At 41.4% G+C, this 27,485-nt stretch overlaps 1 protein-coding gene across 2 annotated transcripts in view; it reads left to right on the top strand.

Moving 5' to 3' along the window:
• STAC (SH3 and cysteine rich domain) overlaps nucleotides 1–27,485 on the top strand; it is a gene marked incomplete at both ends in the record, with an annotated part of 71,688 nt that overhangs the window by 31,739 nt on the left and 12,464 nt on the right. The window contains 6 exons of one of the 2 annotated variants that reach the window (XM_084280205.1): nucleotides 13,587–13,687; nucleotides 16,539–16,620; nucleotides 18,347–18,462; nucleotides 22,439–22,520; nucleotides 26,198–26,262; nucleotides 27,135–27,223. In XM_084280205.1, the coding sequence (XP_084136331.1) occupies nucleotides 13,587–13,687; nucleotides 16,539–16,620; nucleotides 18,347–18,462; nucleotides 22,439–22,520; nucleotides 26,198–26,262; nucleotides 27,135–27,223 (535 nt within the window). Of the gene's footprint in view, nucleotides 1–13,586; nucleotides 13,688–16,538; nucleotides 16,621–18,346; nucleotides 18,463–22,438; nucleotides 22,521–26,197; nucleotides 26,263–27,128; nucleotides 27,224–27,485 lie in introns of both variants that reach the window. The other variant, XM_084280204.1, reaches the window with a different exon arrangement.

The raw sequence follows: 27,485 nt of genomic DNA, 5'->3' as shown, positions 1-27,485 counted from the left end.
GCAAATATTGAAAAGCAAATATTTAGTCTGTTTATCCTCTGGGAGGGCTTCCTCCTCTGAGATGAGGCAAGAATGTTCTCAGTAATTTGGATAATCAGGAACTGCTTAGCTGAGAAAAGAGGGTGGAAATATATTTTAAATTCTAATTTGTCCTTGAACAGCACCAAGCATGTTTCACATTTGTTACTAGATAATTTTCAAGCTCGTTGTAATTTTGGGGAAATTGCTATTAATATGAAACAGCACTTAATCGTCAGTGAAAAGAGAATTTGCAGATGTTGACCAGCATTTGCTGCCTAATTAGATGGAAAACAATAAAAATTTCCATCACATCTACAATCATTATTTTAATATGTTGTTAGCTGAGATGATTTTTGACCAGAAACTGCATTGAAAAACATCACCCTACTCAGTAGTGGCCATTGCTCCTGAGATCACCCTTAGCAAAGAACATAATGGTAAGCTTAAAGACCCAGGGATGAAGCGGAATGCAGGATTTCTTTTTTTTTATGTCCTGCTATGTACTTTTCCTGAGCTCATATGGGACATCAAGTGTTTTCAGATAAGCAAATTAAATGCATCTTCTTTGAAGCTGACCTTCTAGTAAAAACATTCTTTTTCTACATAGAGTCTTTGTCTACCAGAGTATCACTGTTATGTGGGTAATTACATTGCCACATGGCTGACAAAAGCCACATCTAGAAGGGAAATTATTAGGAGCTTCACCTTACTAGGAGCTGCAGAAGCCATAAAATGAGGCAATTAGCAGAAATGCTTTTGTGAGGAAATAAAGCATTGCCATCATGTAGAGTAAAATGCCTACCTACTGTTGCTTGTTGATGTCCTTGATATAGAAGTATGTGTCAGAGAGAAATGATCCTTGTGGCTCACATGGAGCATCGTATGCTCTTTCTGCTTTGGTATTATGGATACAAGTAAATGCAACTACAGCAATTATCTTCTCTAAGCCTCCCATATTTTAGTTTTCCAGGTATACACAATCTATAACTATTTTTCTCTTTGACATAAGCTTTTCTTACCTACTGAAGGATGCTGCACACACGTGGATCCCCTCTTTGACTTCTAATTCTGAAGATACCCTGCAGTTGAAAATTTTGATTACACTGTACTTTCCTTTATAACATGCAGGCAGTGATCTTGGAAATCTTGACATACTTTGTTTTGATGACTGGATTATTTCCTACTTAATACAAGGGATGGAAGCAAGCAAGTAAGAAAGGAAGGGGAAAAAAAGTGGTTTTGTCTTCCCTCTCCCAGCAACAATTCCACTTTTCCAAGCAAGAAAGGAAATGGTGTATGGCTGGTGGATTCCCTGAGCCAGTGTGAACTACAGTGTTATAGTTGGTATGTTCCTTGGCAATCCTCAAATAAAGCCTATGGACATAACACACACGAGGATCTTTCGAAATGAGGGCTGGGTGTCTTGATGAGGGAACTTGTGTTTGTGTGCTAATATTGCCTGGTTTATTCAGCTGCACCTCTTTCATATCACAAGATCTGTGGCACATGAAACTTTCCAGACAGAGTTTGTGCTGCCCCAAGTGGTTTTTTTTCTGAGGCATGAGGATGAATTTTTAATATTGCTGGTTGTTTACAGAGCTCCATCATCAATGGGCTCGAAATGAGAGGCTGCTATGTGAAGTCTCATTTTGTTCCACCACTTTGTGTTTCTCTGTAAGCCCAGGCACAGCATATGGACATCATCAGGGGTTCATCTGCATCCCTGTTTAAAGCTGTTGTCTGTCTTGCAGTGTTTGTTACACCTAGCAAATATGGTGAGGTTACACCAAGGTGCTTGGTCTGTTTGACCAGACCTAGTCTCTTAACACAGATGAGCATGGAAGTACATTGTCCCTTAAAAGCCTCTGGATGGGTGTCATGGTTTAACCCCAGCTGGCAATGAAGCACCACACAGCTGCTCACTCGCTCCGCCTCAGCAGGTTGGGGGGAGAGGGTAAAAGTGAGAAAACAGTTTAGTAATTGACAATAATAATAATAATAATAGAAACGAAAAGGAAAATAACAGAGAGAAATAAAACTCAAGAAAGACACAATATGCAAAAAACAATTGCTCACCACAAACTGACAGATGCACGGGGGTTTCCCAAGCATCAGTGCGCCCTGTCAACCTTCCTCCTTGTTCTGTTGCTGAGTATGATGCCATATGGTGTGGAATATCTCTTTGGTCAGGTGGGGCCAGCTGTTCCAGCTGTGTCCCCTCCAAATTCTTGTACACCCCCAGCCTACTCACTGTTGTGTTGGTGTGAGGAGTGGGGCAGGTCTTGGCTCTGTGTAAGCACTGCTTAACGATATCTAAAACATCCCTGTGTTGTCAACACTGTTTTCAGTCCAAAACATAGTCCTTTACCAGGTATGAAGAAAATTATCTCTATCCCAGCCAAAGCCAGCACAATGGGAGAGACTTTAACGGGTCTCATGCCACCAGAAGCAAGGACACAGCATGGTTTTTCTTGGAGAGCAGCAGATGAGCAGTAGCCTCTGATGGGCACTTGTTTTTTGTAACAAGATGATGGCATGCTCTGGCAGACTGAACTGCTAAGTGGTGTTCTCCAAGGGCAACAAACTCTTTGTTTGCTGAAACCAGGATTTTTCTGAAGAGCAACAGAAAATTCATCACCTAAGATATTAGTGGGGTTCGGGTGCATCCCTCACAGATGCTGTTTCAAAATCACCTATCTGGAAATTTAGGCTGTCTCTTAACCAAAGAAGCAAAAATAATGTTGAGCTCTGTCACGGATAAGACCACATAAATGGCAACGTAGAGAGGATCTGGATAGAAGGCTTATTGAAGAATCTGTGACATTACAGCTTTTACCCTGCTTGTTCTTTCTCACACTCCCTTCCTCCCTCTCTCCCTGCCAGCATTTCAATCTGTATGTCTCCCCTTCACCACAGGGAACTGCTGGCCTGGGAAGGTTGGTCAGAAAGTTGTGTTGGTTCCTGCTGTGATGCTGTTTGCAGTTAGCCATCTCAGATGCTGAAGGCAAGGTCCCTGGGCATTGATGTCCATGGCTTCCTCATCTCTGGGATCTTCCCCCATTTCCCAGACCTCTCCTCAGGCCTGTATCTTCACTTTCTTTTTTCTAGGCCCCCTTATTCCTGAAACCACTTCTTCCTTTCAGGGACCCACCTCTTGGCACCAGATATTTCTGGAAACCAAGCTCACAGTTCCTCCAGTCTAAGTAGTGCATGTGCGTAAGCACAGCACACGATCAGCCTCTTAACTAGTGCACTGGTGTCCTCTTTTGATTTGTGATGGATCGCTTTTGTTTAATCAAAATGTTTTCCAAATTTCCAACCACCCCATACTGGTTGTATCTTGCAAGTAGCAGGCTCCTGTCTGAGAGTTCAGGAGTTGGGTTTCACATATTCGCCCATGTACTTACACACAGTTTACTGCTGCCTGTTTGCATTCACAATCTCAGCTATTTTTTTTGCCTATGACAGCCCCTAAATCAATGTGTATTGACCTAGCTCTCTATTAGTGAGATCCAGCTATGTTCCAGTGTCTTATGACACACTGATCTGCTTTTGTTTTTTCCTCCTTCCCTCCCTCCCAACCGTGCCTTCAGTGGCTTCCCACTACAACTCCACTTGCAGTAGAAATATTTTTGCTAAAAATAAGGTTAGAATTTTGTTGTAGGTCATATCATTGTACAGTCCAGACAGTTGCTGCTACCAAGCCTGTTGTTACCCCATGTGGGTTTCCTTATCTCTAATAGCAGTAACACAATTATGATCTACATTAATTAAGGCTTCTGGACAAGCAACCACATAGTCATGCTAGTGCAAAACACATGTGTAGATGAGAAAAGGTATGACTGGAGTTGGCTTGGTTCCTGCTTGAACCGAGGGTGAATTCAGATAATGCAAATACTTTCTAACAGTGGACAGTTTGTGAGTGATGCATTGAATTATTCCTGTCGATAGACAAAAATATCTGAAAGCAGATTTTTGGTTTAATGATTTAAATATTTAGAAATGAAGTAAAATTTCAGTTTAATGTCCATATTTTTTTTTCCTCCCCAGGTTAACCCCCAGGCAGGTAATACTCTTTTTTTCTGGATGAGCTGCAGAAACTTATCTACAATTATTTGACATTGGGGTTTTTTTATTTATTTAAACAGTAAGTGATACCATGTGAAAGTGTGCTTGTAGGTGTGCTTTAGGCCAGCACTGCTATGTGTCAAGGACTAAAGTCTTTCAGATTGTAACAGTGAAGGCTGAAATCACCTCTTAGAATGGATGACAGTAATAAATAGAAATTTTTTACTGCCCAACTTGTGGGATTTCACTGAAATCAGTATCTATTTTCTGGAAAAAAAAAAAAAAAGAAATTTGAAGTCTTCCACTCAGGTTGAAGGGTTTCATTTGAATGTTTTTCCACATTTTGGGTTTTCTTTTTAAAACTGCTGTGGAAAAGAAACTGAAACACTTTGTTATAAAATGGGATTGTAAAATTCTGTAAAGTAAAGCATTGTGACTAATTGTAAAAATAACTTCCCTGAAAACTGACCTACCAAACTGGTATAACTGCCCAGTTACTTAGAGTGGTGCCCTGAATTGTCTCTAGTCTGAACAAATGATGCTGTTGCTTACACCTGTAGCTTCTGATGAAGTTCTCCTCAGCTATGCATGATCCAAGGTAAGAAACAGCTTTGGAGCAGAAGCCTCTGTGTAGCCAGATCCTGACCACACACTAGATTGCATGTGGAGACTCGTGCAGTTGCCATCTGTCGCTCCACTCTCCAGCCCCATCACTAGCTACTGTGGAACGGGCAAAAGAGGGAGGGAGAGGGATCGTGGTGGTGGTGGTGAAGTCATGCGTTAGCATTTCATATTTTGAGGCCCATTGTCACAGGCGTTGCCAGTCACTCTGTGCTAACAAAGACCAGGAGCAACACCCAGAAGTTGCACTGATGAGGGATCATTTTTTCTAGAGGAGGAAAGAACCAAACACCCCATTACATTACAAACAGCAGAAGGCCAGAGAGTAACTGGCTATTTACATATCAGGAGGGTTTTTTTTAACTAAACCTTTTATAGTCCTAATTGATTGTCCTAATCTCCTGGCACATAGCAGCCTCTCATTTCAAGCCTATTGATGATGTAGCTCTGTAAGCAATAGGCAATGTTAAAAATCCATTAGCAGACAAGAGAGGATAGCAAATCCCCTTGGTGAGGGCAGACTGTTCTTTTGTTCTTTAACTCTATTCCCACATTTTCAGCAAGCCTAAAGCCTTGCTCTTCATTTTGCAGCATAGTTTTTTGTTCAGATATTGTTTTTTCTGTTTTCAAACTCCTCTATAGAAAGATCAAGGTTTCAGCATATATAAGTGGCCCTACAAATTCAACTGCCTTTTCAAAGCATCTCATAACACAGACACAAAAGAGGCTGCAACTGGATGACTTTTCATTTCAACGCGTGTAAGAATGCAGGTACAAATAATCTGAGCCTACCAACATGGAGATCTTCTCTGAAATCTGACTTTCATTGTCTTCATCTCAAGAAGGGTTACTTAACACACTATTTTTACTAGGATTACTGAAAGCAAGATCAACCATTGATCTCTGCTCACCCACCTTTGGGACACCAGACTAGGTTTAATCTCTCCATGTTCCCTTGTCCTGGTTCCATCACCATCTCTTGAGGAGTTCAGCATCACCTCCCAAAGGCAAGTTTATGCCTATCTTCTTTGAGCTATTTCCCTTCTCAGCAAAGCAACCCAGTGCAAAGATCGACAAGCACATGCTCAGCAGTCTAGAAAATCGTCTAGAAATTTGCCTAGGAAGGTAGGTATTAAGATATTAGTGTCAGGTTTTTTAGAGCAAAGAACATTAGATATGATTTATTGCGTTTGGTTTATGGAGGACTAGGACATTTTCTTTTGATAATAGTTAGCTGTTAGTTTATTTATCATTGCACTCCAGCATCTTAATTAACATTTAGACGATTGAAAACCTGAGATGGTATTTTAAGAAGTACGGAGGAGGTGGATATTCCCTTTCAGGGACAGACATTTATAGCAAAGCTGCTGAGTATGTGAAAAGTGCATTGCAAAAAAACCCCCCAAATCTCCTGCGGCCAAATTTTTCAACACAGGGCAGTGAGCTTCATCCTCTTCTGATCAGGAGACACCAAGAATGAGAATCATTTTTTGCACCAAAAGACAGGAAAGGCCTACTTGCATTTTAAGTAAATCTCATTGTTCCTGAACCACAGACTGAAAGGTCTGGAAGCTTTGGAAGTTCTTTGTCAAGGAGTTACAGAGTTGATTTGCAAGAAAAATAAAGGTATATCCTCTTGCTGATATGTATGATTTAAAGCCACAAAGTTAGAAAGGACTTTATTTTAACAGGTATATTTTTCTTCTCTGTAACAGCCTTGAAGAAAAACCTGCCTATTACTGCCTCAGTTTTTTCTCAGCATGTCGTTTCTAAAGAAAACCATGTCACTAGGAAGTCAGCTCTAATTTTATGCACTGTTTTGTAGCCTGCCTACATGCAAGGCAGCTTTTCTTGCTATTTAAACATTGGTCATTGTTATGAGGAAATTGGGCGGGGTAGGCACTCAAACAGACCCACACTTCTCAGTGACATATAGTCTAAAATGTATTCATTTTGCAGGACAAGAACCATGGTTGGATATCAAGTCCTATTCTACAGAATGTAAATATATATATCCCAGCTTATCCCCACACCCCATTTCATTTGGACTGGCACAAGATAGACTCAGGGGACTGAGACAGTCCAACCAGTCAGTGTGATGTCCTGATCCCAAATGGAAGGGTTCCTCCTCTAGGTCCCCCATGTTGCTGGATGTTTCTGTACACTGTACCCCATACCAAGGAGCTAGTGATTTAACCTACCTATAGCTCTGCATATTTTGAACTGGCAGATTCAACTATTAAAAAAAAAAATCTACAGAAAAAGACCCACCCTTGATAAAGAGTAAAAGCTTTGAAGTCAATCCCATGCTGCCGGTATTCATGAAACATTGCCTACCTAAGATTTTTTGCCTAGCCTTCTCTGTGTGCTTTGAACCTTTCCATCCTACATTTCTGTTATTCATTCATAGAGTGCCTTTGCCACAATGTTCAAAGGAGTGTAGACTGTCTAGTCAGGTCAAAAGAGAAGGGTATCCATAAAGTCCAATTTCATCTCCTTAAAAAAAGAAAATTGATCCTTTTGAATCTTCAAAATTACAATGCCAAGAGTTGCCATAATACATTTAACTCTGGGACAGTTAGGAACAATACACAGCAGACCACAGAATTATGATGTCCCTTATTTATTGCTTTTTTGAACAATCCATTCAGTCTTATATTCAGCAGTGGAAAGGGCTGTGGGAGGATTACTAATAGCACTGGTGATTTTATGCGAGGTGAATATTTGTGTATCAGTCAGTGCACCTGGCAATGAGGCATCCATCAACTTGAATCATCAGTCAGGCATAAAACGGCAATGACTTCCAGTGGTTGGCCATCTAGGGTGGCTGGGGCAGGTGATGGTGTCTGAGCATCAGTAAAAAGAAGCAGGAAGGTGCCAGGTATTAGAGCAGAGAAAGTAGGCAATTCCCAAGGAGGCGGGAGGCACCTGAAGAGGCTGAAGTCAGTGTGGGCAAAGGTCTGTCCAACTCATCCTTACAAACCTTACGATTTGGGGGAAGTAGGCTCAAGACTTTTAACTTTAAAGGTGTATATGCCCTGCATAGAAAATGCCGTTCTCTGATCTACCCACAGCTCTAGACTGAGGCAGAGCAACGGAAGGAGGAGGGTGAGTGCTTGTCCGGCAGCAGCCAGCTGTGAGGGCAGGCAGTAGCCATAGAGGAATTTTTAAAAATAGTCTCCCTTTCAGCATCAGAGCTTTTACGCAAAAACAATTAATTACAAATGAAGAGGTGGGAGAGGAGATTGCGCAAAGCCTTGGAAATAACTGTAGGGGCACGAGTGCCATTTCAGGAACTTTTCTTTCTCCTTCTAAGGTGACATCCTAAACCCTTCGCTGCTACAGTACTGGCCCAGGTTGCTTAAAATTCCCCATTTCCCATGAATTCTGGCATGGATACAGCTTTCTGGTGACAATTGCAAATGCGCTTGGGGAGAAAGGGGCAAGGCACTCATTATTTTTATCTGCCTCCCACAGCAGAAGTTGAAGTTCTATGGAAAATATGTCATTTTAAATGTATTTATTTAAGAAAGTTTAAAATCAAAACTGGAATGATAAAAAATAGTGGTTGGGTCATAGCTGGGTTAGCTGGAGGTGACATTTTCTCTGTGGCTTTTTCCCTTCTTCTTTCTTTCTTTCTTTGGTAGAACTGAACCTTTTTATACTCCTTTTTTTCCCCTCTACTTTTGCGTAAGTGCCTAATATAGTTATCTTTATGCAGTCACCATAACGTCATATTGTTACCAACATGTCCAGTTTCTTTTCAGATTTCTCCAGGCTCTAGGGCTTGTTCTCCCTCCCCAGCTATTAATCTTATGTTGGCTCTTGAAACGTCAGGCAGAAATCACCAGCCAACAGTGCTGCAGCCATAGGTCTGCTGGCCAAGGGGATGATAAAGGTTCTCTTCTCATGTGACAAACATAATTCTCATTTATGTTCCTTAGGATAAATGTCACTTTCCTGAAATGCACAGAGGATACTGAATTACTTTTGTAGGAGAGACAGACAAAAAGACTTGGAATCAAATTCTGCCCTGTCTCCTCTGTCTGCCTCCAGATCTTTTCATTCACCTGTATCAAGGTGTTCTGTTTAAATTTAGGCTTCCTCCTGAAAAGGCATAGTTTGTAAAGTGTGTCCTTTTGGTAATATTTAAGGAAAGATTATGAGAAAAGTTTAAGATTCAATTTTCCGTGGCTGTTCTGGAAAACCTAGCCAGTGGTTTAGGTATTCAAATGGGAGCTGACCTAGTCATAGAGTATTTCTAGCAAGGCGTTATTAAACATGACCTGCTTCTCAAAACAATACGTCCTTCCAGTGCTGTGTGTCTGGATGCATTAGCAGGAATCTGAAGAAAATGACTCTGGCAGAACCTCATTTGTAAGTTTATTTAAGAGCTACTCAGGTATCCTGACGTGAAAGTTCTTAATTTTCTTCCAGTGAAATGCTGTTTCTTCTGTCAGTTTTAGCTTTTTCATTTGCAAAAGGAATACCAATCTCTACAAACTATGAAATAATTAATAGGTACGTTAATATATAGGACACAGAGGACATGTGCAAATGTATGTGTGAGTGGTTTTCTTCCTATAAGGATTTCATGCCTACATTGACAGTTATGTTTACGGGTACTGTGAATCAGCTAAACACGTCCAGTACTTTCCATTCAAACCCCCAGTTTTAGCAGCTCACAATTTTTACAATGTAGACACCAGCATCTGGGCCAAATAGTGCCATATTTAGCGATACCTCTGAGAGTTCTTCCTGTTAGTCACTCAAGTGGGAGCCAAAGGAGACAAAGACAGTGGGCCCATAGGAAATTCCACGATGCTATTAATCACCTTGACTTTGTCATCAGGTTAATACTGTACTCTAGAGATGACGCTTAGGGACATACACTGACTGATGAAAGTGGAAAAGAAGTATTGAATAGAACTGCCCATTCATTGAACACTGTCCACCCTGTTCAATGAATAAAGTAGTGTGTCTTGAATAAAAATAGTCACAATCCCATCCCTAGATTGCAATCAAAAAGTGACTGAACAGAACCTTGGTTCTGGCATGCTCAGCATTTAACAATTTGATGAAGTAATCTTAGTAAGGGTCTTTGGACAAGAAGGTGGGAGGGATGTTTACTTTTTGAAGGTCCGTCAGAAAGTCCATCAAAGCTGTTAGTCTACTCCCCCTTTGAAAGAAAACCAGAAGCAAAAATGTGGTTAAGGTATTTCAAGTTTGGTTTAACTAAGCCTTTAGTTCCTCTATGCCACCACAAGTTGAAATAATTCCAGGTGGGCTGAGATATTTCAGTGAGTACTTCATGCCAGTAGCTTCCAGCTGTGCTTTAAGGTTGGCATAGGGGAATGACTGCTAATGGGAATAAACGGTAGGTTGCAATCAGGCTGTCAGCTGTTTAGGGAGCAGGAAGCAAGCAGGAGAGTGGGGATCAGGCTTGCAGGCCATCAGAGTACATTTGGTAGAAGTCCCTGAGGAGAGCGTTTTAGTATCCCAGAACACTGCCCTTTCTAGACTCTGCTGTGGCCATCTCAGATGTGAAATCTCTCCTTACTCTTCTGCTCCCCCATGCTTCACTCTACAGAAAGATTAACCCAGTGGGAATAAGGGCATCACAGAGAGGCTTTTGAGGTCAAAAAAGCCCTGGTACCCCATGGCAAATATGTGAAATGGTACAAATTCCTCTCGGGTAGCCTGTCCCTTCGTGGTGGTGGTGGTGTTGTTGTTATTGTAATAATTTTTTACTTTTAATCATTAATACCACTTACTCTCTACATGTTCAGACCAAATTTCCAGCTTTCTCCTTCTCTCTGGGGAATTTATTGGCAAATAATGTTTCAGTACGGTACTGTAGCCTGTGCCACCACTTTAGGCATTATGAAATACTTCTCTTGTTATAAGGGCGTGACTGTAGAAGTCTCACTATACTCACTCAGCTTTACATAACTTGTTTGCAAGTTCCATGTTCTGCCTGCTTTTTCTCCATTTCAAACTAACAGGATGTCTTCCAAAACCAGTGCTGTGCAGGCAACTGCATAGTCAACAAGCTTGCTAACATGGGAAGCCAAAACCTGATGCAATGGGTCAAACCCTGGTCTCATTTACACTTCTACCAAATGTGGGTCTGTGCTTTTCCATGATGTGAGCTGTGGCTGTGCTTCAGTTCTGAATTTCAGGAACTTTTGGATCAGATACATTGCCAATATGTAGTTTTATAATCTTGGGCACACAGTTTTGAAATAGCTTAGCGATGATTCCCTGAGGACATTTGATTTAGTGTGATGGAGATCAGAAACTGAAGAAGAACTAGTTATCCTGGGGGGAAAAACAAAATGTATTTTGTAGAAATGTCATTTTCAGAGCTTGAGATGTGGTAGTTAAGTGTAAATACAGAATAAATGTTTCTTCTTTATTTATTCCCCAGTTGGAGGTGGGGAGATACATGCAAATTATTACCAAGCTGCCTAGACCTACAGTAAACCAAGCAGTTAGAAATGGCAATGAATTAAAGATTGGAGCTTTTGCTAGTTGTAGGGAATTTCATTTGGATTTTCAAAGACTTCTTGTAGACTCAGGTGCGTGTGACTGAAATACTTTTCCTCTCCTTGAAGCCATGACTTACGTAGCCACAGGTAGCAAATGGCATCCAGCAATAGAAATATAGTGTTGTTCTTTATTTATTATCTTGCTCCTTTTTGCGTGACCACAGATTTCTGTCCTGAAGAAGTTTGGGTTTGACTTTTGTAAGTAGCACAGGTACTTTGCATTCATTTTGCACATCATTTGAGTGTGCAGTTACAGTGATAGACGTGCATCTTCTGTGATCACATGGTTATAACACATGAGGACCAGTATCCACCTTGTAATGTTAACATTTAAAATGGCTGGAAGAGCGTAACACAGCCAGCAGAAATGACTATGAGACTTACTGCCTTTTCAGCTGAATCTCAGGAGTAATTTGGTAAAGCCAGTAAGACTTATGCCAGTACAGACCAGAGTGAGAGGAGAATTAGACCATGTAAGCACTGACACTAAATACAAGTTGTATAGAGAAAGTATGAAGTCATGTTCCTTTTTTTCATTCCCGCCTATAAATATAATAAAAACATGTGGAGGAAGCCCTGTTTTCTCACTGTGTCAGTTGCTGACCACCAGGAAAGGTGATTCAGGATTTCATCATCAGTAATAAAATCACAAAGCCACAGAAATCAATATTGGTTTGAGCGTGTGTTATTGAAAGGAAACTGTAACTGAAAATATCCTCACAGCACGGTAATCCAAGTGCAGCCATGCAGAAAAAAGACCCAAAAACATACTACCAAAAAAACCCAGGGATGTGTTCTTTTAGTAAATCCTGTGTTTGCTGGGATAAAGGACCCCTGGAATGAGTTAGACCTCTGCCCATACCCAAGCCGTGAGGCACCGTGCATCAGTACAACTGAGGGGGACCAGGCAGGAAGCAAGTGTGGAGCAGGATCTGTCCCCACTCCATGGGAGTCCCCAGGGTGCTCCTCACACTTAACCCCATTCACTCTTCACCTCTCCAGCAGTCTCAGTAGGAAGGCGGGCAGGATGTCTCTTCCCTGTCCTCCAAGAAGGGCACAGGTGAAACGTCTGACCTCTGTTTGCTGCAGTTTCCCCTCTGCTATTCCAGCCTGCCTCCATCTGGCTGGCAAGTGGCCACTTCAGGGACCCCTTCCCTCTGAAAACGGTCCTGTCAAGGCTCAGGTTTTGTCACCAACTTGACGAGTCCTTGCCTGAAGTGCTTCTTTCAGACATAGCGTTTCACTGAATGAAGTCAGCGGCACGTACGTGGCATTGACTACTCAAATAACTGAGCTACACGAGTACTTTCAGATGCAGGCTGCTTCTGACTAATATTCCTATCATGTCTGACTAATGAGGGCCAGTTAAAATGTCAAGAGTTTTTGGTTGTTTTTTTTTTTTTTACTACCTTGTTTCTTACTCACTCTCACAGTAGATGATAATGAACTGACATGTTGTTTACTTGTTCCATTTACTCGGTCCTGTGGGGATAAAAGAGTTGCTGCAGCTTAACTGCTTCTGCGTTGTTTAGGAAGTCTTACAAGTGTATGAATAAGAGTGACTGTTTCTGCCTGGAAGCAAACAGACTTGGCTCTGTCATTTAAGAGTAGGTCCACACTGAAGATAATGCAGAGCTACTGTTGCCTAAGTGGGAGAAGTCTGCTTCTGTAAGGCAAAATTTCTCCTGGAGCTCCCCTACCTGCTGCACTGAAATTTTTTCATTGCCAGTGAAGGAGAGCAAGGTCAGAGAGGGATGTGCAAGGAGCCCTTTCTGTACCCTCCCTCTGAGTGTTGGCCCAGGGAGGTGAACAGCAGTCCCCACTGCATGGGTGGGCAGTGGTAAGAGTGCTGGCTTAGCCTTCTCACACACCCCTGGAGCTACCTCTCACCCACGAAACATGGCCCTCCTCTGATGGCCTGGCTCCCCAGGTCAGCTCCAGAGCCTGGGTGCTCCTCCTGTGGCTTCCCCAGCCATACATGGCTCTCATGCCAGCCCTTTTCAAAATACAAATGAGATTTTGCTTGATGTTCATGAGCCAGAGACATCACTGATAAGACTATCATAAACCAGAGCATAATCTAATATATATCTAAAGGCAGTGATAGCCTAGGAAAGAGACTGGGGGAGAAATGCCCAAAATGGAGAGGCTGTAAAGAAACTGCGTGTGTAAATGCATCTAAAAAAAAACGTAGGCAAGGCGAAGAATGCTGTCAGTATTTACTCTACTGCATCTGACCTCCCCATCAGTTCTTTCAGGTCACTCGTTAAATGCATGGAAACTATTGATTTTTGTCTAATTAAATCATTTCTGTGCATTTCACAGGGACAAACGCTAAGCACGGGCTGCGCTGCAAGGCTTGTAAGATGAGCATCCACCACAAGTGTGCAGACAGTATTGGACAACAGCGTTGCATGGGCAAGCTGGTAAGTGAACAGCTCAGGGCAGCAAGTGAAGCTGGAGGCCCCACATGGCACTGGAGGCATGTTGTGTGCCTGAACCCCCCCGGCTGGCATTTAGCTGGTGCATTAACAGGACTGACACCAGGTCACTTTGCCAAGGTGGGAAAAGTGAGACCAGGTTGTGCCCTGTTATAAATTTGGGGCATTGCTACTATTCAAAAACCTGAACAAAAGTGAAAGAGAAATTGGATCTGCTTTGAGGATGTGTAGATACAGTTGCATAATTCCCTTGATTGGAACTGTACTTGCTGTAGTGTAAATCTCTCAAGGAATGCTATAAATTAATCAAAATATTTCAATGGAGTTTAACAAATGAAAAAATCCTTCAAATTATGTTTTATTGGATTTTTTTCCACTGTCAGGGCTTGAAGAAAAAACATAATTAATCTTAAAAAGAAACCCAAAGGCTATTCCACAGTGAGACATAACAGAGTTTGAAGCAATCTCTCAGTAGGAGAGGCTGCTCCTCTGTGGACTCACCACCTTAGTGCCTAAGTCATCTTCTGAGTAGCAAATTCTCACTATCAGCAAAGGCAGGAGGACACTGTGTTTGAGACTCTAACCCAACTTGATGACTTTTATGGGACTATTATTCTTTCGGTTACTTTTTGGAAAAGAACTCGTAAAATCAACTGTTTGGAGTATGAAAAGAGAATACATATTCATGTTTCAGATGTTTTCTGTTGCAATCTGAAGACACCTGAGAGAAATATGAGCAAAAACCAAGCAGTTTCACTCTGTTAAATGGTGAAAACACTGCAAGCATTGACTTCAAAAGGGCTAGAAAACCCACCTTTCACCGATGAGATACTTTCTCAACAATGCGCTAACAATGCACGCTCACAGCCCAGCATGCCATATGGTATGGTTATCCTGGGCTGCATCAAAAGTAGCATAGTCAGCAGGTTGAGGAAGGTGCCCTCTACTTCACCCCTCCACTCGGCTCTCTTAACACTGTGTCCAGTTCTGGAGTCCTCAACATAAGAAGGACATGGAACTGTTGGAATGGGTCCAGAGGAGTGCCACAAAGATGATTAGAGGGCTGAAGCACCTCTCCTACGAAGACAGGCTGAGAGAGTTGGGGTTATTCAGCCTGGAGAAGGCTCTGGGAAGACCTTATAGTGGCTTCTCAGTACCTGAAGGGGCCTACAGGAAAGCTGGGAAGAGACTTTTTAGAAGGGCGTGTAGTGATAGGATGAGGGGAAATGGTTTTAAATTGGAAGGGGGTAGATTTAGATTGGATATTAGGAAAAAATTCTTCACTGTGAGCATGGTGATGCACTGGCACAGGTTTCCCAGGGAAGTGATGGATGTTCCATCCCTAGAGACATTCAAGGCCAGGCTAGATGAGGTTTTGAGCAGCCTGATCTAGTGAGAGGTGTCCCTGCCCATGGCAGAGGGGTTGGGACTTGATGATCTTTATGGTCCCTTCCCACCCTAACCATTCTGTGATTCTCTCCAAGAGTATTCAATGAAAGCTACTATTGTTTATACACCTGAGACAAATCTTTATGTATTCAAACCCTAATGGTGACCCTAGTGTGAGCCCTTCTGGTATAGAAAGTTGGTCTGTGAAGAGTTAAATGACCTCATTGAAAAACCCTGGACAAGTGAAATACTAAATGACATGCATTGTTTTGTGTATTTCTTGGTTCCAGCCTTAGCTCTTGTGGTCACTGTTTTAGAAAACCAGAAGAGCAAAGGCTAAATTTACAGTAGGAAACGATCCAGCGAAGTCACAGGAGTTTTATGAGCTCATGTTGTGTCTGATTCTAGTTTGGGGGCAAACCAAGGCTAGAGAATCTGGAATTTATTTCTGTAAGGAACCAAATTTATCAGTCTCCTAATTCCTTCTCAATCTATACTGCAGTTCATTAGCAGAAGAACTAGTTGTCTATCAGTTTTGATGTATATTGAATATAGGATCTGGAAAATACGCACATCTCCATGAGGCTTTTTCCACTTCTCACTATGACTGGAAGAGACTCACAGGTTAGAAATTTGAGAGACCATTTGTGAATCTCTAGTACCTTGAAGGGCATTTCCAAAGACCTAGATGTTAGCACCTTAATTTTGGGTACTCAACCTTTGCCTGAGTTATTTGCTAGTTAAAATAGGAAATAGATAACAGGAAATGTTTAACCATATGAGAATGAGGTTTAGAGTTCCAAAGAGCACCATTACTGGCCATATGGTGATATCCTTTTATGGTACAGATATGGTATGTTGCAGTGCATTCTCTACAAATGAACATCGAGGGGCCATTTGGTGACAACATGGAGAGTGTTTTGACAAAAAAAGCAGTGGAAGTAGCAGTCATTCAGCAGCAAACCTTAGGAACAAAAAACCACAGAAAGGCTCTAAATTCCTTGGGTTTCACAAGTGAATCTATGGGAACACAAGGATTTGGAGTTAGGGTAGGAATAGTCACATGTTTAGCAAATGCAAAACAATGTAAATTCACATTACCTTTGTAAATTCACATTATAGGAGAAAGGGAGAGGGAAACTTCCCAGAGTTTCCAATGATTCAGCAATTGTGCTGCAATTAAATAGTGCTGCTTTGGTGTAAGACCAAAAAAAAGTTAGGAGGGAAAATGAGCCCCTCCTTCCACATAAATACAGGATTTATAATTTTTTTTTCCAGGAGAAAAATCAAATAAATCCTTGATCACCCCACCAGTGACTCAACAACAGGAGGCAAATTTCCAGCCTCTCCACAGTGTTACGCCATTAGCTGGGGAGCTGAGGTTATTTCTACTACTCCAACCATGGCAGCAATGCACTTCACTTGTTTTTGCTTTCTCTCCCTCCAGCCAAAGGGATTTCGACGGTACTACAGCTCACCACTACTCATTCATGAACAGTTTGGCTGCATCAAAGAAGTGATGCCTATTGGTAGGTTTTGATTGCTTTTCCATTCAGTCTCCCTTTGGCAGTGCTCTGCAACAGCAGCGGCAGACTTCCATCCGTGGTATTTACCCTCAGCAGCCTTCCAGCTCCTTTCGGTGACTGGGTGCCCTTCTGCCATCTCAGGAAAGGACCACTTCAAAGATACAAAGCTGGAAGAGGAGAGGGTGTGTTTATTGTGTGTTTCACTCAACCCCCCATATATATAACCTCTTAGCAATTATCCTGTTTATAACAAATGCCTGAGATCAAGGTAGGAACTTGAAAGGGAAGAAACACTGGTGAAGGTCTGACCTGGGAAGAGCCAGATAAAAAGCAGAGGAATCAAAACAGTGGGAGGCATTTAAAACACTGCTCTGGCTTTTGAGGGACGTGGCTAGGTTCCTGTCCTTTTTCACACACATTTTTGACATTCCTCATATTTTTTTTATTGTTGACCATTTCTACACATTATCCAAGTATTTAAGAGACCAGATTCTGCTTACTGTAATACCAAATTCCTGAAAAAAAACATTTTGAAGTGCAGAAGTTGAGTTGATTCTGGAAAAGTGTTCTCCCCACAAGTACTCTGACCAGGCAAGCATGACATTACAAAAACTGAAAGCCAAAACTCAGCAATCATTTTAAACTGGCTTGTCTGAGGACATTTACTTTGTTGTTTTCAGCAGTAAAAAAAAAAAGGGGGGGAATGACATGGATTTCATCTAAATTTCACTTTCTAAAATACTTGTGTCATTTTTGTCAGAAGTAATAGAAACGTTTTGATCAAACTCAGGCTAAAAAATGAGATGTGCTTAGCTCTCATCAAAATTCAAAGACCCATATATTTTCTCCATACTTTGGCCAAAATTTCCCTCCTGCACAGTCCTATAAATGTGCTGTATTCCGTGTGTCTGCTGTCTTGTACTGCAAGGGAGGCTGAGGTCTAATAATGCAGTATGTAGAAGAGGATTTGAACTGAAATCACTCATACCAATTGAAGATATCAATTTCTCTGCCATGGGAGATGACTTTCGGTGCCCCTTATCAGGGAGAGTGGGAATGAGAACTGAACAGACATCTGCCAGTGGGGGTGGTGGCCTTTCTGGCCACCCCTAGACAGAGTTGAGAAACCTGGAGTCATTCCCAACAGCAGGTGCTTACTCATGCTTGCTTTCGGACCCCATATGGTCCTACAGTGGGGATGTCAGTACCTTTCAAGGAAGATCCATGCCATCCCTCTTGTCCATATTAGCCAAGTAGGAGCACTGTGAGGGTAGACGGATAAAGGTGATGGCCACCCGTACCACAAAGATGCTCAGGCACAGTGCAAGTGTTTACTGTTGAGAGCAATCCAAGAGGTCAGTGGTGGGAACCGTCAGCAAACACAGATTAAAGCCTCCTGGTACTTCGTCTTCCTTACCTCAGTGTAGGCACCATCAGTGGTGATTAAAGGAGGATGGCAGGTGAAGAGAGCCAAAGCAAGGCCAGGGACTCAAAGAGCCTGTATGAGGAGAGAATGATCTCTATGGGAGCAGAGAGGCAGCAGAAAATCACCAGAAAATGCCAGTTCCACTAAGTTCATCAAACTCTTTTTATCGGTATAGTCTCTCGACTTGTATCTAAGCATACATACCAACAAGTTGGTAGAGGCAGGTGTTTCTCCAAGTGCAGCAGCAACATGACCAGAAATATCTCCAAGGGATTGATGCATGATTTGCTCCTTCTGTTGCAGCCTGTGGAAATAAGGTTGACCCTGTGTACGAAACACTTCGGTTTGGGACTTCCTTAGCCCAGAAAACCAAAAAGGGAAGTTCTGGAAGCGGATCAGACTCTCCCAACAGGAACTCCGTAAGTATCCCACATCTTTCTTCCATTTTCTTTGTGGAGGAGCCACAGGCTTTGATTCAAAGGAGTTTGTATCAGAGTTCACAAAACTTGTATTTCAAACTGTAAAAAAAACTGATTTCACCCTCAGCTTCCAAAATGGGACCAGAAAACCACTTTTAAGCATTTTTTAGATGAGTCGTCAAGAAGAGAAAAATGCAAATTAAGTTAATAATATTTTATTGGATTGGAAAAAAGAAATTATTTTGATTCTGTATATCTGTGTAAAAGTGGAACAGAGAAATTCAAGTGTCATGCTGGAGTAGATGGTGTTGCTGATGGTGGGCACTTAGCCTCCATACAAAGGAAGCAATGAATCCATACATGGTTCAACAGTAACAGTTACAGTTTTGTTCATTGTAGAAATGGTTATTTCAAGAGTATTAGGACTCATGAGATCAGAAGCTCATTCATGGTGTTGTAAGAATGTTTCATACTCTCTAACCTCTTATAAACAGGCACTTAAGACTATGCTTGAGACTTTTTTTTTTATTTCCTGTGACATTCTCCTCACTCCCCACCCCTGGCAAAAAACCCCAAATAATAAATCTGAATACACTGGAGCCTAAAGCTGTTGGCTATGTCACAAAATCAGACCTACATTATCTGACAATCTCTCTTGCACTCACCTCAGACTAAGAATCACCAGGCATGAGACATAATGAGACTTGGTCTCCAGGCCTCAGAGCAAATACTTACATGTTTAATTTAACACTGTGCTAATATCATTTGATGTTTGGTACAACATTTCCCTGGCACTTAAATGTATGCTCACTCACAGGGTGGAACTGTAACCTCAGGTAGTATAGGTGGCTTCTAAATAGACGTGTCAGATGAGAAAAATGACAGAAAAAATTAAGCAAGAACAACTGAAATCTGCAAGGGAATTATTAAAGGACATGTCCTCTATCTACCCTTGTTTGTACCTTAAATGAATTTGGTAATTTCCATTCTCTCTTTTAAAACCCAAAGTGACTCTACCACCTGTTGCATTGTGATTACAGTTCTTTCTTTCTAATTATTTAATTTACTTAGAAACAGAAGTTCTACAAATGTAATTATTGCTTTCTAAATCAATAAAGCATTATGTTGAATTATGAATGACAACTCAAGCGTAGAAATCACTAATGCTGTGTCAGCTTGCCCTAGGGAGCTGATCATAACTAGGTGGGGTGTGGGTGTAGAATGAGGAACACGAGTTCATTATGGGAATTTCTCCAGGGTATTGAGGCTGAGAGAGAATATAACACACGTCAGCGTACAGAAAATAGAAAACATTAGAGAACTGAAAAAACCAGACATGTGAAGCCGTAACTTCTGTCAGTGCAAGTCTGTGGATTGGGACAAGGATAAAAACCAGGGGCAGACACAACCCTGATACAAATGATGGGGTGATGGAGCTTCACAACTCTGATGTATGATCCCCGAGCAGACACTGACCAGAGAGCAGAGCAGGGGTGCATCGCACAGTCCAGGTAGAGTTGCACCAGAGCATGAAAGCTAGCAGTACAAGTGCAGTTAATAGCATGCAGGGACTAAGATCTTTCCCCAGTGGTCCTCAGCTATGAGGCCAGTAGCAGCACAGGGGCTTTGCAGCCAGGATGTGCCCCAGTCCTGGGAGTTGGGGAGTGCTTCAAGGTTCTGCCCTGTCACCAAATCAGGTACTCCAGAGACATGGTGAGACCTGGCATCCTACGTCACCTCTCAGGTGGTGCTTAAGCTGACAAAGAGCTACTTCTGGGTCAGAGCAGCATAGCTGGTCCTGGTGAAGGCAGTTAAAAGCAAAGGTGACTAGCTTAGAAGTTGTGCCTTGCCTCTACAGCCATGAAGTTTCCAGAACTATGGTTCGTGTCTCTGCACAGAGGAGAGATAACTGTCTTGCTCTGAACTAGCCAAGGTATTTTTAACATGACTGAGCAGTGTGGACAACACCCGCTGTGATTTTTCAGCCCAGATTCTACATTTCCCATAAAAGAAAGTGTCCATATGCTACAGATTTACTACCTACTGCTGCCTTCAAAAATGTGCTTCCACAACCCACATTTATCCAGAAAGTCACTTGAGGTGATGCAAACGTGATTCCAGTTCTTGTTAGTATTTTGTGGATCAGCTCCTCCCAAAAGCACCTTTGTAGCTCTGTCATTTCTATTAGACCATTTGTCATATAGCTCTTGAATGAAAAATCATTAAAAGTAACTGAGGTTACATCAGGAACTTTTGGATAAGATACATACTGAAAAGACAGTTACTACATCCCATATGCAGTAGTACCCAAAGGAATATGAAGCTAATCAGCAATTATGAAGCTGCTCCATGAAGACTGAGGAACATGCTGTAGCAATGAGCTGGAAAATAGCTGGTGTTCACTATTTCAACAAAGCCAGTCTTTCCCTTCTCCACTCAGCAGCTAGAAATCCCCAGATATGCTCTAAACTGACTTTGTGCTAGCATTGCTACAGCAGTGTCTTCTCATCCAGAGGTGACCCATTTGTGCAAGATGCAAGACAAGCATGACCTGTTGCAAAAGGCTGGGTCTAAAAACAAGGCATAACGGATCAGTAAAGTAGAAGACACTTAAAATAGCAAAGGAAACAAGATAACCACTGATGACATAAATCTACCTTTAACCTCTTTGTTCATTAGTATCCCCTGGATGGAGAAGTAGCTAGGAAAGAACTAGATAGAGGAAATAAAATTGTAAAAGTCAAAGTCAACTTTCTAAAAAAGGCTTTGTTGTCAATACTAGTGAAAGGAAGAAGAAAAAAAAAAAACCCACCTAAAAATAAAAAGCTATAATTCAGATTTTGTGCTCCCTGAACTAGAGCAGTGAATGTTCCTCGTTTGGCTTTTCTTCCCACAACACAAGCAAAGGTCTGCAAAACAAAAGGCAGAGCTATGTGTATAGTACAATTGTAAAGTATCATTGAATAATGAAGTTAAATCCTTCCATGTGTCTCAAAATCCTGTTCACAAGAAATAAATAAAGCTTAGGGGCATGTAAGGATTTCAAATTTTTTTTCAGATTAGAGAGAACACCTGACTTAAATTCAATATTTATCACTATCCCAAAAGAAGTCAAGTGTGGAGAGTTCAGAAACTGGAGTTCCATAAGGTCAGATTTGGACAGAGCTGTTTGGAGCAGCTCCTGATTCCTGTTGGGCTATACTTGGAGAAGCTGACTACCCAACCAAGGAATCTGGTGCCTGTAGAGTATACTTCTGAGGCTTGAGATTATGTCATCCCACATTTTCCTACACCCTAGAACAATGGGTCCCTAATCACGATTGACATTAATATGGCACAAATAAGAAATCATAGTAATCCTAACAACAACATTTGGGTTTCATTTTTCCTTGACCATACCAGCTAGATGACTGTTTGAAAAGAAAGTGAGGGCTGATATTTAAAGACTGACTTCAGAAACTCCATCGCGGTCCAGCTGCTCCTTTCACAGAATGATAACACAATTAAAAGCACCCTTACATTACAGTTATTTTTCCTGAAAAACTGTATTCAGGTTTAATAAATTAATAGTCAATAGTTCCAATCCACATTGTCCTCTTGGTAGATCACTTTTTAGTATACATGCAGGACTGAAAAATCCCCCAAACCCTCTCTGTTTTAGACAGAGAACCTCATTGTTTACCATAATTCTTTGTTCATTAATTTTCACTTCACTTTACACTGCGGAAATCTTTTGTACTCCGGACTGTAAATTTGATCTGGACTTCTTTTTGGGCTTTCACTGCTCCCAGCGAGGTAGGTATTTGTTGTGCATCACTAGGTACAATGTTTTCTGCAACAGGATTAGGCTGACTCGCTCTGTGCTGATATCACCCGGGTACCGCGTTCCCCAAAGGCTCTTGTGTGGTCTTATTTCACCTCATCACTCACTTTTTTCTGGCTTATCCCATCTCATTTACTTTTTCTGTCCCTGCAGACAGCTGACCTGGCAGAAGTTCCTGAGGAAGGCGATAGCTCTGCAGGCACACTTGACATAAGCAGGAAACGCAGCAACAGCGGTGAGTGCTGCCAGGCCAAGATGGCATCTTCAGATGTATAGTCCTGGGTTCAGTTTGTTTCAGATGGGGGTTTTATGGCATGGCCTGGTCTTAGCAGCATTCTGGTTTTCAAAGCAGGAGGTGAGTGGGGCATGTAGGTGCAAGAACTTGGGGAATGCTTTTTGCCATTCAGATTAAATCCAAGCCACCGGTTTTCTGAATTCATTGTGTCCAGACCTGATGCTGGATAAAATTCAGGTCTATTCCCTATCTCCTATGCTTCATGAACAGATTAGTAGACTAATCACCTGACATGTTTCAGTTCCACACTGGCAAAGCAGAACAAAAATAAGACTTCATTTCTTTTCCATGTTTTGACTTGCCTGTATGTCTCTGTATACCATAACCTCTTTAGGACACAAAATGAATCATATAATATCTGTATGTCTGTAACATACCCAACACAATGAATCCTGATTATAATTGCAGCTACTCAGTACAACTAGAGTATGTGCCCAGTAATATTAATAGCCCAGTTCTTTTGCCTGCTTTGCAGTACAACAGTATTGTTTTTTCAGCATTGTTATGATGGGATTTCAAGACCTTCATACCAATCGAGAGCTTAGCAGTGAAATCTCAGCCACTGAGGGATGGTGTTTGTGACCCTGTTCTTGAATTCAGTTATGGTAAGGGTTTGGAGTGCGAAACAAAACTTCAGGCCCAAACCATCAGAGCAACTTCTCTCATTGCACCTGAAGGCTGCTTTGATGAATTTCACTTCAGAAACAAATCACAGTGAGCACAGCTTTCTTCATAGCACCCTCAGTGCTCCTTACATACTGCTAGCTATTCACATAGGTGAAATACCAGCTTCAGCTGTCCATTCCCATTTTATGCTACCTCCTTATTCCTTTCCTTCCCTCCTGGTCCTCACTGTGTTCAGTCACTTCCTCTCATTTTGTGAACATCCCATCTACGTTATCTGCTTTCTCCTAACATTTTTTTTAAGGCTTTCTGTCTTGAAAAGGTAGGTTGACCCGGCCTGGTTAAAGATAAAGAATTCAGTCTGCTTTACTGGCCCTGTCTAGGGTTTCAGATAACTTCTTATTCCACCACAGATCACTGGTTTAATTTCTGAAACCCAAAGAAACTTTTTTTCTCTGAGATCTGTATTCACTGAATGTACTGAGAGGCATTCAAGGAACTTACTCAAAGAGATTAGTTTAAAAACTCAGCATGTGTCAAACCTCTAAATAACTTCCGCGGCACATTAATGATTCCTTTGATCAGCACTGGCTTTTTTACAATCCGTCCTTCAGAGGCTCAGGGTATAAATTATGCATCAGTCACTCAAAAAATTTCCCCTTGGTAGATTTTTAATAAAATGCCCACACTGTTTGCACAAGCTATGGAAACGGTAAAACCCTTTTCAGACTGTAAAAATCCCTGCGCTTTTTTTTGCCTTTTTTTTTTCTTTGTCTGCAGCTGCTAGGGCAAACAAATATGAAAACAGATGGATTTCTGTTGTGTGGAGACATGAACTCCATACCTCTGTGGCCTTCAGATTCAAGTGTCTCCTAGTAATATCCAGAGACCATGAGCTAAACAGAGATTAAAAATTTAACGACGTAAATTCAAAATGTTATTACAGGGTGATTCACCACTCCTTTATCCTCAGTTGCCCACTGCCTCTTTAGCAGGCAGTTCCACGTTTATGCCTTGATGAATCAGGTCCATGCCAGTTTTGGGGTTTTTTTTCCTTTCCCATTAAAAGAAATGAATTAAAATAAGATTTTAGGAAAATGCATATCTGAAACTCTCTCTGCTTAAAGGGAAACAGTGTAGACAGTCTGCAGAAGGGTGAAAGGACCCGGTACGTATGTGGCCATGTAATCAGTCCTGTAGACTCATCTGACAATAGCTTCAAGGGAAAATTCATTCATTCAGGCCCTGGCACACATACTATGAAGCAAAGCCTCATAGTTTACAACTGTAAGATGCCATACCTAATTTCCAGCCCCTCAGCCTCCTCTAAGCCAGTGAAACTCTTTCACTGATGTGTATTGGCATCCATAACAGGAATCCCCACAAGCTAAAATGCAGTTTAAGTGCCATCTATGAGCCTGTTATCAACTAGGACTTGAGCACTTTCCCCTTGAGTCAAATACAGAATGTCCTCCCTTCAAGACCAGGTTTGGTGAGCACTTCGCAGCAAATACAGGAATTGAGTCCAGCTCCCTCCCCACCTGCTGGATCAGCTCCACAACTCAGGAGGCTGTACATTAGTAAATCAGCTTTATTTTCTGTCACCAAACAGGAATTACTCCAAGCGTGATGTTGAAACACTTCCATTTCATCTGGTGGAAGACTTTCTGCAAGTCCACAGTGTTCCTGGTTACCCAACTCATTATTCACCAGAACTTTTTCTGTTTGCCTCCCTAACTTCCTTTTGTCTGGACACAGAAAGAAATAAAGCATAGTAATTTGAATAGGACTTAAAGCAGCACGCCAGATTTACACATTATAGAAATGTGAGATATACATATACCCCCTGTAGTAGAAGGTACAGGAAATTAATTTTATTTTTAAGGTTTCCCCTCTGGTACTCATGACAGTTTGCAGGGTCAAAGTCCCGCTACAGCAGGACTTGGTGAGGAGCACAGGGAGGCCCCCAGACCAGGTGCAGTCAGACCAACTCAACAGAAATGGGGGCATTTTCAGGTTAAATGCTTCAGCTATCAACTCACATGTTGTCTTCCCATTCACACATTGAACTTTATGACTGCAGTATTATCTTCCATTTTATCAGAGAACATGTGCTTCTGTGAGCTCATGGATGTGTGTCACTGTACAAAACCTTTTTCTTTAATGATGCGGCTGCTGGTTTAGCTACTTTTCCTCTGTTACACTACATTTTTTCAATGCTAAAGTAAAACTCTCTTCTATCAAGAAACCTTACTATTTCAGTGATAAAACTTCTTCCAAGACTCTTTGGTTGGTTGTCATTTACAATGTGGAATAGCCACAGAAGTATGTGTTAATGGAAGGAAGGGCAAGGAAATGAAAGACCAGAGGTGGAAATAAATCACCAGTTTGGTTGGTGTTCTCTGGCACCTTCTTTCCCTTTAACACATGTAAGTGTATCACAGTGAAACAAACAGAAAATGCATTCAGTCAGCCTGATACTTAGTACCATTTTGGTTATTTCCAAATTATTAGAGACTACAAAATCCAGCTTCTGCTCAAAACACTGGCAAGAAGTAAATGGTGGGTGAAGATGCTGATGATTCTAGCTGCTCCAAGACTCCATCTATTAAAATTATATCCAGAAGCAAAGAGCACCATACAATACTTAAAATGCAAAGGGGGAAGCCGGTCAATGTGATAAAGCCACTGCTTTTTCTGGGGAACAGAGGGCAGTAGTGTAGTGAGGGGACCTAGGCTCTATTCCCAGCGCATATTCACCTGATCAAAATGGTTATTTGTTACAATTGGAACTTCTTCAGGATGGGGATTGTTTTCTGACATGTTCAGTGGTATACACAGTTTTGTTGGGGGTGTAGAAGGGTTCAGAGGTGAGCACAAGCAATCAAAGAAAGTAAAGGGGAACGGGAAGAGATCAACAAAACCATGGTGATCCTGTTGAGGTGAAGAGTCTTAAACTACTCCTAAAATGTCATGTGTTTGCTTTGTTTCAGTGTTTACATACTCTGAAAATGGCACAGAACACTTTGGAGAAGAACCAAAAAGTATACATTCCCCGGTATGGGCATGATTTTTATCAGAATGCAATGGGAATGGGAAGTCATATAAAATGCTGTTTTTATGGATAACTGAAGACCTTGAGTCGATAACTCAAGAAGCATTGATATCTGACTGTCATGTTCTTATACCATTTCTGGGCCCCTTGCCACAGTTGGAAGCAATACACAGGGCTGGATGGTTCTTTGTTTTGCCCATTATGGTCACTTTTATGTTCTTCTGTTTATTGCAAATGAATATTGTGAAGACCCAGAGTGGAGACCATGTCATTCCTATAGAGCTTCTGTAATGTAAAAATCACAGATTTGAAGTGGAAAACTATTTGGGGATTGGTTTAGGTGCTTTTTTTCTTCTAGATTACCAGTGGAGAAAGGGAGGAGAAAGAGTAGCCAGTCTTCTCTGTGAGAATCCCAGTGCAAGCAGCTTTCTGTTTAAGAAAGTGATTTTCCCACCCTTTCTTTTGGACCTGTGCACTGTATTGAGGGCTGTATAATAGACACCTTTTATAATGCCACTCATACACTTACTGGACTCATCAGAGTCACACATCAACAAGAAAGAAAAAGGCATACTCATTTTTAAGATCTCGCCTGAGAGATGAACTTGTGCAGATTTCTGCCTGTGTTCTTTGGAAGCCTGGAATTTGATCTTGGGGTTCAAAGAACCTTATTTCCAAATGAAGACAGCTGCCACCACAGAGATTTGCAATATATCTGGCCCATACTCCTCTGAGGTGTAAAAGCAATGGGATTAGTCCAGCTCATTTCTTGGAAGATCAGGCCCTGAATTCTTATTCTTTAACAAAGTGAATAAAATTCCTGCACAGGACAGATATTTACATTTTTCTTTTTTTCTTTATCTTTTTTCTTAAAGGGACCATTTTATAAAAGCACGTTACAAATGAACACCTATGTTGCCTTGTACAAATTTGTACCACAAGAAAATGAAGACTTGGAGATGAGGTAAAGTCCCAAAATATTTGTTAGCTGATTCCACGCACATGAACTGAGGTCATATGAAGTCATATGAAGGCAGCCATATGAAGTCATATGGCTGCACATGACTTCAGGGGAGTGAACATTCTGACATTTGTAGTCAAGAGTTTGTATTGAAATATCCACTTGAAGATACAAAGATATTCTTATAGATTAAAAGATGGTGAGCAACTCATTTGGCAAGGATACAATAGATAAAATGTTTCAAAACCACTTATGTCACTGGAAG

This window comes from Gallinula chloropus (assembly GCF_964237585.1).
Source record: "Gallinula chloropus genome assembly, chromosome: 2".
Classification (NCBI taxonomy): domain Eukaryota; kingdom Metazoa; phylum Chordata; class Aves; order Gruiformes; family Rallidae; genus Gallinula; species Gallinula chloropus.
This window is presented reverse-complemented; position numbering and strand designations above follow the sequence as displayed.